The 12,641-nt window shown below is 50.6% G+C and overlaps 1 protein-coding gene across 5 annotated transcripts in view; it reads right to left on the reverse strand.

Moving 5' to 3' along the window:
• The window catches only part of ZFAND3 (zinc finger AN1-type containing 3), a 448,733-nt gene that overhangs the window by 12,789 nt on the left and 423,303 nt on the right, over positions 1 to 12,641 (reverse strand). For 2 of the 5 annotated variants that reach the window (XM_037843177.1, XM_037843176.1), the window contains exon 6: positions 10,904 to 11,065. In XM_037843177.1, coding sequence (XP_037699105.1) covers positions 10,911 to 11,065 — 155 coding nt within the window. In that variant the 3' untranslated portion in view covers positions 10,904 to 10,910. Of the gene's footprint in view, positions 1 to 8,721; positions 10,198 to 10,671; positions 11,066 to 12,641 lie in introns of those variants that run through there. The other 3 variants (XM_037843178.1, XM_037843179.1, XM_037843175.1) reach the window with 2 other exon arrangements.

Here is a 12,641-nt window from a genome sequence, read left to right on the forward strand (position 1 = left end):
GCAAATACATTAAAAGTCTTTCATTCCTAGAAGAGTTGAGAAAAGAAATTATTTTCAGCAGAGTTGGGATGTGTTTGTTAGACTGATTCCTCAAACAAAAAAAAAAAATGAGTTTTCGAATTGTGCAAAAAATTGCTCAGTAGTTAAGCTGTCACCCCAGTTGTCACACTGCTCTGCAAACGGCTCCAACCCAGTCAACTTCACCTTTTTTTTTAATTTAGAAGATAACAAAATTGTAATGCCAGAGGGGAAAAAAAGGAAGGTATAATCTACGATAAAAAGCAGAGCATCCTTTGTGCCAAGGCCACTTGGTAATAAAGAAATGGCACATTCCCCATCATGGACTTCAATTAAAGGAAAGAAAGGTGTCAAAAAGAGGAAAAGAAAATTAAATTTGTCTCCTTCCAGGAGTTTTTCCTCGTTAGGGTTTGCTTTTCAGTGTTATTTTAATCTTGTCTTCTGTGCGGGTGGCAACTTCCTCTGATGCAGTGGTGGACAGATTAGCAGGCCAGGCAGCTGTGGCTGTAGCAGGCCTAGGCCATGCTCCATTTATTTTTGCGGCTGCAGCCATCGATTCTGTATATCTATCCTGACAACAGTTCCAGCAGGAGTTCAGTACTCATTAGTGGCCCTAGGAATTTAAAATGCAGTTCGTGGTTCTGAACCACCATGGTTTTTATTATTATAATATTAAATTAAAAGTCATCCTGTGCCTGGTGTTTGCTCAGGAGTTTCTGGAAGAGGGGAAGGAACAAGGTTTGGATGGCAAGCAGGTTAACTAGAGCTGTTCCCATTTCTCCTTGAAGTTGATCCATTCATACCTGGATCATGGATCATGAGGTCCTGGCTGTTCAGAGAAGTGATAAAGGTGACCAGAAGGGTTTGACTGTGAGGTGGACCAGCTTCCAATTGTATCCCAGCCCCACCCAGAGCAGGGTTTTGGGGGGCTGAGAGAGGCCTTGGCGATTCTGCTGCTTCCCACTTGGCTGGCACGAGAAGCTGAGACACCGGGCCCTCCCAAGCTCCTGGGCTTCACCCCTGCAGACATGGGAAATTGCTCAGATGACTGGAGCGCCCCCATCCTGTGCCTATGAGGGCAGCTCCAAAGACTTTCTGCTGGTCTAATGCAGCTGGGACCTCTTGCCTCCATTGTATGGGTGCAGATTGTGTGGGGGCAGGTGCATAGAAAAGCCTGGAAGAGCCCCCAGATGATTCTGCTCTAGCACACCTACACCCCCACTTGTTTAAAAATCGCTATTCTGTCTTTAGTCTTTTTTTTTTTTTTTTTTTTTTTTTTTAAGTATAAAAGTCACACCTGCTCATGGACTAATGCTCCAACCTAGCAGGGGGGCAGAGTTTCCTCTGAGTCACTCCTGACATGGAGCCTGGGTGGTGGTAGTGGCTTCCTCTGTGGCTCGGCCATCATGCCTGGCCCCTCCTCACCCTGCAGGAGGACCCCAGCTCCAGGGCCCCATGCCCACCTCTGCCTGACACCCCGGCCTCTCCCAGGGCGCCCAGCACACTCCCAGCCAAGCCAGGCCATAAAGGGGCCCAACCGCCCTGTCAGGTTACTTTCTTTTAAAGAACTGTAATATTCCCCCAGAGGCCTCATGGCCTAGAGACTCACAATCATCCTCCTGTAATTTATGATAAATGTCTTGGAGCATTTACATTTGCATCCGTTGAGTATTTATAGCCCTGGAGCAGAGAGGGTGGAGGAGGCAGGACCAGAGCCCCACATCTGTCTCCCTGTGGTCTCTGCTGGGCAGAGGACCTCAGGGTTCTTCCCAGAGGCCGTCACTGCAGCTCTGACAGCTGAAGAATGCCACCTTTGGAAGCCAGTGAACAAATGGTCTGTCCTACCTGGAGCAGAGGCCCCATGGACCCCAGCGCAGAGAGCCATGCTGCCTTGTGGCCTGGGTTTCCATGGACACTGGAACTTCGTGACATAGACTATTACATTCTGCCCTTCTGGTCACCAAATACTTAGCCTCCTCCTCTCCACATGAGCCCCAGAGGGGTATGGCCCCGGGATACTGAGAGCACGAGTCCTGCGTAGCTTCAGGTTAGATCCTGCCCCGACAAGGCTGGCAGCCCCAGCCTGTCCAAGGTCGCCTGTCTTTGGGGGAAGCTGGCATCTGCTTACTGCCTGGGAGGCAGGGGCCGGCTTGTCCTCCACCGGTCCCCCCAGAGTTCCTGGGTTTATCAGCTCCACCTCCTCCCACCAGGGTCTGATGGTGGGGACAGCGCCCCAGCCCTGGCTTTTACAGGCCATGTTTCCCGTACCTGCCCAAGCCAACGATCTTTCCGGGCCCCTTACCACTGCCACAGCTACCTGAAGGGTGGTTGGGGCAGGGCACTGGATGGTGAGTGCTGAGAAGTGGCCTGTAGGAGATGAGAGCTGGGAGGACACAGCCCCACTGACCAGGCTAGGACCACTCAGGCCTTCTCCAAGTGCAAAATGAATCAATGCTCTTTCTGCCAGGTGGCCTGGGGGTGAGGTTACATTACATCCTCTAGGCCTAGGAACCCAGGGCTTCGTGGTCTGGCCTCTCACCAAGGACTTCTCCCAGCCTCCCTCCCAGAGGCGACTCCAGTTCCCGGAGTCCCGCTCCAGAAGGGACCATCTAAGAGGCAGCACCTGCCGAGAAAAGCCATGAATCTCCCCATGCAGTGCTTGGAAAAGCAGGAGAGGAGAGTGGGCTGGGCAGGGGTGACAGGAGCGCTTCAGGGCTGGCCATGGTGCATGGGTCTTAGCCCACGAGCTGCCTGAGTTGCCCTTGCCAAGCGTGTGTATTTCCCGAATTCACCAGAGAACTTGAACCTTCTCCGCCTTTGGGGTTTCTGGACCTGTAAATAGTTGGTAGACCCTCCCACTTTTCTTTCTGGCCTCTTGGCTGTAGAAGGGTGGGGACCATGCCAGGCCTGGGTGGGGATAGCGCTTTTAAGACATCTGTGGAGTCTAGGAGCTTTTTCCAAAACTCTGAAGCCCAAAGGGTAGTGTTACTATTTGAAATGTGTATTCATTTCTGAACAGGACATGGCTCTTTCCTCATTTTGCAGAGCAACCTAAGTGGGCAAATATACGGTGTTCAAAACCAACCCTTGAATCCATGTTTGTGAGAATGCTGTGGGTTTCCTTTTAGAAATAAAGAGCTGCCTTCCTGTGCCTGTGTTTGAGCGCCACTCTCTCCACAGCTGCCCCCCCCCACCACACAGCCCCTTTCCCGGGATAAACACAGGAAGCCGAGGCTGGGGTCAGCCACCCAGTCCCCAGTTCTCATATGCACACTGGACCATCTAGCTTGCTCTCTGCAGGCCCCGGGGCTACAGAGGAAGTATTTAGCCGGCCTCTGTCTAGCTTTCTCTACCTCTCTGTTGGAGGAAACATCATGCAAACTAGCACTGGCTCTTTTAATCCCTACAGGTCCTGACAGTGTGGGTCCAGTTACAGCTGCGGTTACGCGCGTAGACGCCAGGCCTGGAGAGGCCAACTTGCTGTAGGACGCTGGGTCAGGAGGAGGAATCTTGGTCCATGCTGTCACCACAGCTCCATGGTGCTTTCTTGGAGTGGAGGGCCCTTTGAGGTCTTCCCAGCATTCCGTGCACTGAAGACCCCTCCTGTCACAACCCTCATCTGGTGTCATTTTTGGTGGGAAGAAAATCTGTCACCTTGAACCCAGGTCCACTTCCCTTTTCATTTCTCCTGCTCTTAGCTCTGTCCCGGTGACTTTCTTCTACTACACAGCAAGCCCACTCATACATGAATGTGGGTGTCATAACCCCTCAGTCTCCTCCGATTTGCGCACACCCCCCTCAGCTGCCCACACTTGCCTGGCCACCCTCATCCAGCACCTGCACCACCGCCCATCACCCCAGCATGATCTGACACCCACAACGGTGCCTCGGCCCCCAGGTGGACTCTGACAGTGGTGTGTAGGGCCTGAGACTCTATGAGCTGAACACTGAAGACAGCACTCTAAGGGTCCTTCACCACCTCAGGCCTTGGCTTCATATTGAGCTTGTTGACACTTAAAAATCAGGGAGATGTGTGTTCCCATTCAACAGTATTTCTTTTCTGAACTTAAACTCAGAACTTTACATTTATCTTTGTTAACTTCCATCGGTTGGTTTTCACCCAGCATCTGTGCTTAATATCAAGGCCATTATGAAACTTGACTTAGGTATTGTCATGTTAGCTAACCCTCCCAGCTTTGGATCATCTAGAACTGACAACTTGTTTTCAACAATTTGTTGATATAAATGTTGAACAAGATAAAACCAAATATAGAGAGAGCTGAGGTTTACCTGACGTTTCCCTCCAGGTGGATACAAACCACCCACCTAGCCCATCCCACATTCCTGCATTGCTCTCATCTTTAATATGCATGGGTATAGCACCTGCTTTTCTAAGTGCTGGGGACATAGCAACGATCAAAAAGAACAAAACAGACACACATCCAGGCCTCAAGGAGCTGAGATTCCAGAAAACATAAACGAGTGATAGGTGGGCCTGGGGTGCCTGGGATGTGCCCGTGGAGGAGGCCGAGAGTGGCAGGCAGGACATGCAGGGTGGAATGGGGGGCCAGGAAAGCTTCCCAGAGGGGGTAAGGGACAGAGACCGTGGCTCCCGAGTTGCAGCATGGCTGGGTGTTGGAGTAGCACGAGGAGGGAGCCTTGTGTGAGCAGACTGAACAAGGGAAGGGGTATTGAGGTGGGGGTGGGGGACACTGTGGATCATTACAGAACTTTGGGCTTTTCTCCGAGTGAGATGGACCCCTGGGGCAGCAGTGGTTAGAACCTGGGGGTGAGGAGTTGGCTGAAGTGGCTGAGAACACCCCCTTCCCCAGGAGGGCAGGATGCACTGATGGCCAAGGAAGATGAGGGAAGGTGGAGAACGGACCTGGGACTTCCAGTGCCTGATTCTGGGGAACCATCAAGCAGGTTTCTGGAACTGACCACTTTTGGGAAAGTCCCTGAGGCTGCTAGTGAACTTGTGTGAGCACCTGGGACGACCACTTTCCCTTCTCAATGCCGGACGTCCTGCTAACACACTCTTCTTTCACTGTGCTAGGGATTGACGGCAAACTTCAAGGATAGCCTCTGCCTGCCTCTAGAGTCTCAGTATTTCTTCCATTGACAAGATTTTTCCACCAGTTACCGATAGTTGTCTTGCCCTTGTTCTGTTGGTGCTCACTTCTTACTTGGGCAACATGTGGCTTCACTCTGAGCCTCAGTTTTCTCATCTGTCAAATGGAACTAACAGTAGTATTTCCTAGAACCGTGAGGATTAATAATTATGATAATGTGTGAAAAGCCCCAGAGACAGGGCCTGGCTCTTGGTAGGTGGGTAATAAACACCAGCGATCCGTGTGGAAACGAATTCATTCCTTTGTGGCTTTTCATATCTCACTTTTCACGATCGCTCAAATGGGGCCACAAAAGTCCCAGCAATCCTAGGGCATCTCCTGTTTCAGTTTTCCACTGCTGCAGAACAAACTACCCCAAAACTTACTGGCATCAAACAACATCTACTTTGCTCACACATCTGCAATTTGGTCAGGGCTCGGTGGGGACAGCTCATCTCTGTTCCACTGGGCGTCAGCATCAGCTCCGAGGCTGGAGGCTGGGTGGTACTCACTCATGCATCTGGTACGTGGGCTGGGAAGACTCCAACAGCTGGGCTCCCATGCCTCTCTGTGCCTCAGTGCCTCAGTCTGGTCTCTCCACATGGCCTCTCCAGGATGGTGGCTTAAGGTAGCCAGACTTCTTACACGCTGGCCCTGGACTCTCGAGGCCCGAGTCACAAGAGAGAGCGAGGAGGAAGTCATCACCTTTTAGATCTAGCCTCAGAGTTGCAAAGCATCACTTCTTCATTAGAAGCAAGTTACCAAGTCTGGCTGGTACTCACAGTGCTCACAGGGAGGGGCCTCCACATTTTGATGGGAGGAGTGTCAAAGAACTTGCAGAGATGCTTTAAAATCATGACCCCTCCCTTGTCCATTTCTCATCCATTCTCTCAGGCCAGTGCTCTGCTGTTCAAAGTGCCAGGTGGTGACAAGGTAAGCAGTTAGCACCAGAATATAAATCAGGACACCTCTTCCTTTATCAAGAAAGTGTTGTCAGCTGACCCAAACAGGGTGCTTGGCTGCATAGTTGATTTACACTGGGAGACAAGTGCCCCTCCTCAGCCGGGGAACTCAGCTCGTGGGTGCACGGCCTCCTTGGACCAACACCGTGACCCCAACTGATCACTTCACACCCCCACTGCTCCCACGTTTTATGGGGCCTGAGGCTTATACGATTTAAGAATAAGAATAAATGAGAATAAACAGTTTAAGAAAACGAATAAAAATTATGACTACAAAATTAGGTTCAAAAGTGAATATGAAGAATGAGAAATCACGAGAAATCACACATTTTAAAAATCTTGACAAATACTCAAACATCACAAAAATCCACATCAAAAACATGATAATTTCACTGATTCTGACACACCTTTGCACCACTCTGTTCCTACATTTTTTGGCTGTGTAGTCTTTGATCACCCTTTCACATGATAATGATTTTAGTGTATGAGAATAGAAAAATTAATCTTTCCTCTAGTATAGTTTTGAATTATTGATATTTTAGAAAGTTTCTTTCATCTTTACAACTCATTACTGGTGCAATCATGTAAATTTTTAGAACTGTTGTCAAGTGTGGGGTAAACGTTTTCAAGCTTCTTTCCTGTACGAGCTGCCAGATTCCAGAAAATGTCAAGCCTTCCTAAACTAATCTTAAATACTCTTTGCACTGAACAGAGAATGGTGCATTTATAATTGTACATGCTGCACTGCTGAGCATATTCCTGACAAGAGCAAACTTCTGTTTTGAGCAGGCACTGATGAGAACGGATCCTCCTCTTACAGGTTCACACCTTTGATGACTGAAAAACTTTTCCACAGATTAGCTTCTGGCTCCATGCATTCCAAACTGAGCTTCTCCTCCACGACCCACATCCTGCCTGTGCCAGGTTCTGCAGGACATGCTCGTATGGCAACACAGCCTTGGCCCTGCACCTTAAGTCATGGCACTGGGTGACTGGCAAAGTGGGCAGGATGACCAGCAATAACCTAAACATGGATGTGACTGTGAACCACGCAAATATACCCCACTAAACCCAATCTAAATGTGTCCTCAACTCAACACCCCCTCAGTCAGATCCCCAAAATGCCCAGCAGTCTCAGCACCACTCTACAGGAAAGGAAGTATGATGGAAGGGAGGCTGGAATGGAAAGAGGGCACAGTTTTAACCAAATGCTGTTAAAGGATCTTACTTTAACAACTTTTATAAAATTTAGGAACATGAGAACATATTGCCAATGCCCATCACAGGAACCTGGAAGAGGTCTCAAACTTAAATTTCATTAGCTTCGTGGTAAATCCACCTCAGCGCTCACAAATCTTTAATACTCCTTTATCCAACCTCATATGCAGCGGATGACCTTACTTCCTATTTTCATGAATAAACAGATCAGGGAGACCTTCCACCAGCTCCCACCCACATGCCCGGCCTGCCCCGTGTGCCAGCCCCATCATGGACGGTGCTCTGGCATTGATCCCCTCAAACTCCTGCATCATCCATTCTCCCTCTCTCCTGGTCTTTCCATCATCATAAAAACAAAGTAATTTCTCCCTGGTTTAAAAAAAACTCTTTTGCCCCACAACCCCCTCCACTACTGCCCTATTTCTCTGCTTCTATACAGCAAAACTGCTTGAGGTATTATGTAACTAGGCTTCCCAGTTTCTCCTCCCCTCCCTACAGCCAGTGCCCAGGCCAGTCCCCTTCCTGCTTGGCCCTGAGACACTTTTCACACAGGTGGCCACTCCCTCCCAGCCACCTAGTCAGGGTCTGGGCTGGAAGGTCCCCTGATGGGGCTCGCAAGGTGTGAACAAGGAGCTCCCACCACTGGGGCCTATGCCCTGGTTGCTGCCCCTTCCCAACCTGGGCCCATGTCCCACCAAACAGCTCCCTCTCCTCCCACTCACCCCTCAGCGCACTTGCTGTCTGGCGGAGCTGGTATGTGGACTCCGAAGATTACTCCAGCTCCCCCCTGCCCTGCTCCCCCTCCCCAAGGGGTAATCATATTCTCACACCTGCCGCTGTGGCCCTCCTGCTCCCAAACCCTTCAACCCAGCCCACCCATCAAGTCCACCCTCAGTGCAACAGCCCAGCTCTTCCCACCTCACAGCCCTTCTTGCCCACCCTCACCCCTCACCCCCCACCCCCAACCCCAGGCCTTTGCTCAGCCTCCTGGCTTCACCAGCCTGGGACACACAGGTGTCACCTCCTCCATGAAGCACACCCAACAACCCCCAGGACCCAGGCACACCCAAACATGCCCACCCCTGTTCCCAAATTGAGTATAATGACAAAGGGTTCCCCCTGGAGACACACCTCCACCCTGGGGCCAAGCCAAGGAGCAAGTCTCTGGCAGAGTCAGTACCCGGCAACTCGAGTTCCAGACCTGATGGCCTCGCAGGGCAGAACCACCCAACAGAAACCAGGGAAGCAGTCGTTTAGCCTGGACACTTCCTGGATAAGTCATTCCCAGAGGTATCTCCCCACACAGAGTCGCATCCCTTTCAAGCCCTGGCCAGGGACACATTTTAGTATTTTTTCAGTTACCCAGGTAGACTGATACTTGGGAGAACCAGTGTTAACAGAGAAATCCAAACTTTCATACGATTGGTTTAATTTTTTTTTTCAGCAGGAGAAAAAAGAATAAAGTTACAAGATTCTTTTAATATTTTCACAATGTTAAAACTAAAACTGAGCTCCAGGCTATGTGTGTTAAGTAAATCTAGAACACAAAAGGGTTAAATAAGATTTTCTCTTTTAAAGATATGAGGATTTAAGCTTTCCGTAGGTTTAACAAACTTCACAGAACAGATACCGCGGGGAACTAGCCCTTCCTCCCCTGCCTCCCCCAGCTCTACCATCAGCAAGTGAACCTGGGCTGTGATCCCCGTGTGCCACCCGGCTTCCTGGAGAGCCTTCCCTTCACCGCCCTTGCAGCAATCGCCTGTGGGGCTGGAGGAGGGCCAGGAAGGGCTGGGGGTGGCCTCTTCAGGATCAGAGCTTGGCAGGGTCCTAGGTGGGGCCCTGGCCAAAGGGCCATGAGTGGTAAATGTGGGGCACACATGGCCCCTCTGCCCTGGGCTATCCTAGAGCGAGACACCAGTCTGGGTCCTCAAGCAAGAATTAAGGCTGGAGATTTTGCAGCGGATTCCACTCTGGTGGGGGGTGGGGGGTGGGGTGGGAGGAGGTTGGAAAGAGCATGATTTCCTATTTCAGTATTTCAGATCAAAAAATATTTGTAATTGCAGGTGTTCAGCTGTTAGTTTGCAGACAGAGTGGAACTTTTGTTGTTTTATAAAAAGGAAAGTTGCTAAGCTAAGTAATTCCAACAGCCTAGGTGTGGGCAAGATCCAAAACTGCCTCTGCAGGAGCCTCTTACCCTTACCTACCTAGATCAGATGGGGGCTTGGGTGGTGGAACCTCTCGCCCCAGTTTAGGCTTTCAAGATTAAGGGAATCCCAGTCCTGTCTAGCCCACCTCCTACCTTACTGTCAAGGATTTGCTAACATGGGAAACTGACCCATCTCCACCCTTCCCTGGCTGGCCTGTACTACTGCAGCTCCTGAATCCTCTCTCCCCACATGAAGCACAGACTGAGAACTATGCCCTCCCTACCCTGGCCAGAGAAATATCACTCTGGGAGGTGGCCATGAGCCACTCCCACTGTCCCGGTGAAATATGCTGCCTTCCCTTACTAAACTTGCTGCGACAGCTGTGGGCGAGCTGTTCCTGAACTAGGGGCTGCACAGTTGCATGAGGTGGAAGCCACAGCATCATCCTCCAAGCCCCTGGGAAGGGCTGAGCAGGCTCCGGCTGGAAAGGGCAGAATCTGTGGCAGCAGCTTCCCCAGTTGCTCCCCAGTACTTCTGATTCCTGTGGGCTATGAAACGTCTTGTTAAAAAATTCCCAATATAGAAATCTAGCTGCAGAGGCCAGTGTGTAGACCCCAGCTGCAGCCGTTGTGCTGCAATTAGCCTTATCTGATCAATTGCCAGATCCCTGCACGTGGAAAATGGCAAACCAAGCCCGTGGGGTCAGGGTGTGCTCCTGGTCGCTTCTCATGGTCACGGATCCTGTGTAGAAAAGGTGGGTGTCATTCGTGGACTAGTCTTGAGTGCAGCTAATTTTCGAAGTGAGGTTATTGTTTGTCTTCTGGCATGATGAGAGAGTTTTTTCATAGCAAGTCAGATAAAAAATTTTCATAAGAATCTTCCCTCCCACCCCACCCCGTTTCCAGCTCTGTGGCAGAGCGAGGCCACCACCCCAGCCCAGCCCCATGGCCAATCTCAACAGTCTCCTGTGGCCAAGGCACACGTGGCCATCAGGTATCCTGGCTACTGGGACTAAGGATAAGTGAAGAGGTGAAAGGCTGAACATTAAACAGAGTTTCTGGCAAAGCCAAGTGCGTCGTGGGAACTAACACCAGCTTCCACTCCTCCATTAACTCAGAGTCTCCGTCTGGAACACCATCCGCTTAAGGCTTTTTATAAGTTTGACTCCAGCAGTGACAGGTATGTGTTTTAAATCCACTAGCCATGCTCAAAAAAATATTCTTCATGTTTTAATTTTATACAATGGCTAGCAGGCACCTTAATAACCAGCCAGAAATCAATTTCAACCACCATCAACCCCTAAACTACAGTACCAGGATGGCTGGCTAAAGAAAGGAAACGGACTGGCTGTAGTCTGACGCGTGCCCAGTACAAGGTGTCTGGCTGACTTTGTCCTAAATAAGGCTAACATTAGTGAACTAAGAACAGCGTCATGTGGTGGCCGCACCTGGCCTTCAGGAGCACCCCTCCCCAATGCGCTGGCAGGAGCGCCCCACTTTCCGGTCCAGTTTCACCATTTTCATGATGGCTTCCTCTCGGCCGCGGCCCATGTGGTCAAACGTACAGTCATGCTGCTCAGGGAGGCGGTGTAACATACAGAACACGTAACCTGCAGCAGCGGGGAGAAGCAGAGGAGACAGGCTGTTAGGGTGGCCTCCAAATGCCCAAAGCCTGCTCTCACCCCTCCAGAGAATAGAGGTGGGCATCTCCGTGGCTGGAAAATAGTCATAGAAAAAGCTCCTGCTGCTGAAAAGAACTTATTGCAACAGCCCCCGACCCCTTAGTAAGAGGGGCCATCGCTTCACATTCCACAGTTCCTCCTCACCCCAGCTGTCTGACATCCTCTGAACAAGAGCTTGTCCCTGCCAAGGGTTGTTGTTCATAAACATTCCATGCTGCTCCTTCCTGGCCTCCTGAAGGATGGAATCCCAAGCTGACCACTGCAGCAAGACACACTCCTTCCCTCAGAAATGAGCAGACTTTGAGTCCCTTCTCCCCAAGTCACCATGTGGGTGGGGAGTGCAGAGCTGCCAGCTCAGCGCTTTCCCTGGCTATGGCAAACAATAATATCTACCGCAGGACACACCATTCTAGGAGGCAGAGGAGGGAAGAGAAATGATTATGGCTGAAGTTACATTCCCCCTCCTGTATAGCCAGAACTGGTGGATGGCGGGAGTGATCAAACTACAACCCACAAGTGTGTGGGGGCTCTCAAAGGAAAATGGATTACCTGAAGTGCTGGAAAAGGGTATCACATATAAATACCGGGAAGAACAGGCATGTTGAGCTCTAATCGCTATCCCAAAGGAATCTGATGCCTCTAACTCCACCTGGCAGTGGGAGGTTGAGGTCCCCAAACTCAGGCCCTGCCCTCCCAGAAGTGGAGGAGGCTACAGGGTTGGTCCTCCCTTGTTGCAGAGAAGACCAAGGGAAACACTGATCTGGCAAAGAGAAAAAGACCAGTGAGGATGCTACAGACACCTGAAGTCTGCTGGGGCTGTGTGGCCCTCTCTCCTTTCAGGTAAAGTGGAAGAAGGTCTGGGCTAGGACAACTGGCAAGGCTGGCTGAGGACTGGCCACACCTCCAGGCCCACAAGATCAAGCCTTTAGATTAATCCCAAACCTTTCCTAAACCTCTCCCTGTGTACTGGAGGAGTCAAGAGCAGGAGTCCCCATGGCAGGCCTGCCAACTCAATGCTGTCCTCACTCATTATCTAAGCAAACAGCATGTCTGCTCAGAGACATTTCTTTCAAGCCCAGATCCAGGAAGCCAGAATGAATGGGCTGTCACCTTTGCAAGCTGTGACTCATACATCCCCACATCCTAATTTCTTTTCTTTTGGGAGATAAGGGGTAGAGGTTGTGATTTTAATAGCAGAACTTGAAGCAAGGACCAAGTAGCAACAGAAAGTTTCAATAGCCTTAACTTTTAAGATTAACTTCACCCAAAGAAGACTACATACAGCATAGAGATCCAGGGGAGTCTAAATTCCTGAGAGCACTGGCCTCAAGGGCTGGGCTGACATTTGTGGCCCCCTGGTCCTGATGCCCTGAGCTCTGGCTGTGTGCGAGGCCTGTGCTCACAGCAGGGGTGGGGAGTGGGGGTGTGGGGCTGGGAAACTAAGCTAAGTGAAGACCATCCGTGTTGTGAGAAAACACATTATTAACTGTTTCCCAGGGAGAGC

The sequence above is a fragment of the Choloepus didactylus genome, chromosome 7 (genome assembly GCF_015220235.1).
Source record: "Choloepus didactylus isolate mChoDid1 chromosome 7, mChoDid1.pri, whole genome shotgun sequence".
Classification (NCBI taxonomy): Eukaryota; Metazoa; Chordata; class Mammalia; order Pilosa; family Megalonychidae; genus Choloepus; species Choloepus didactylus.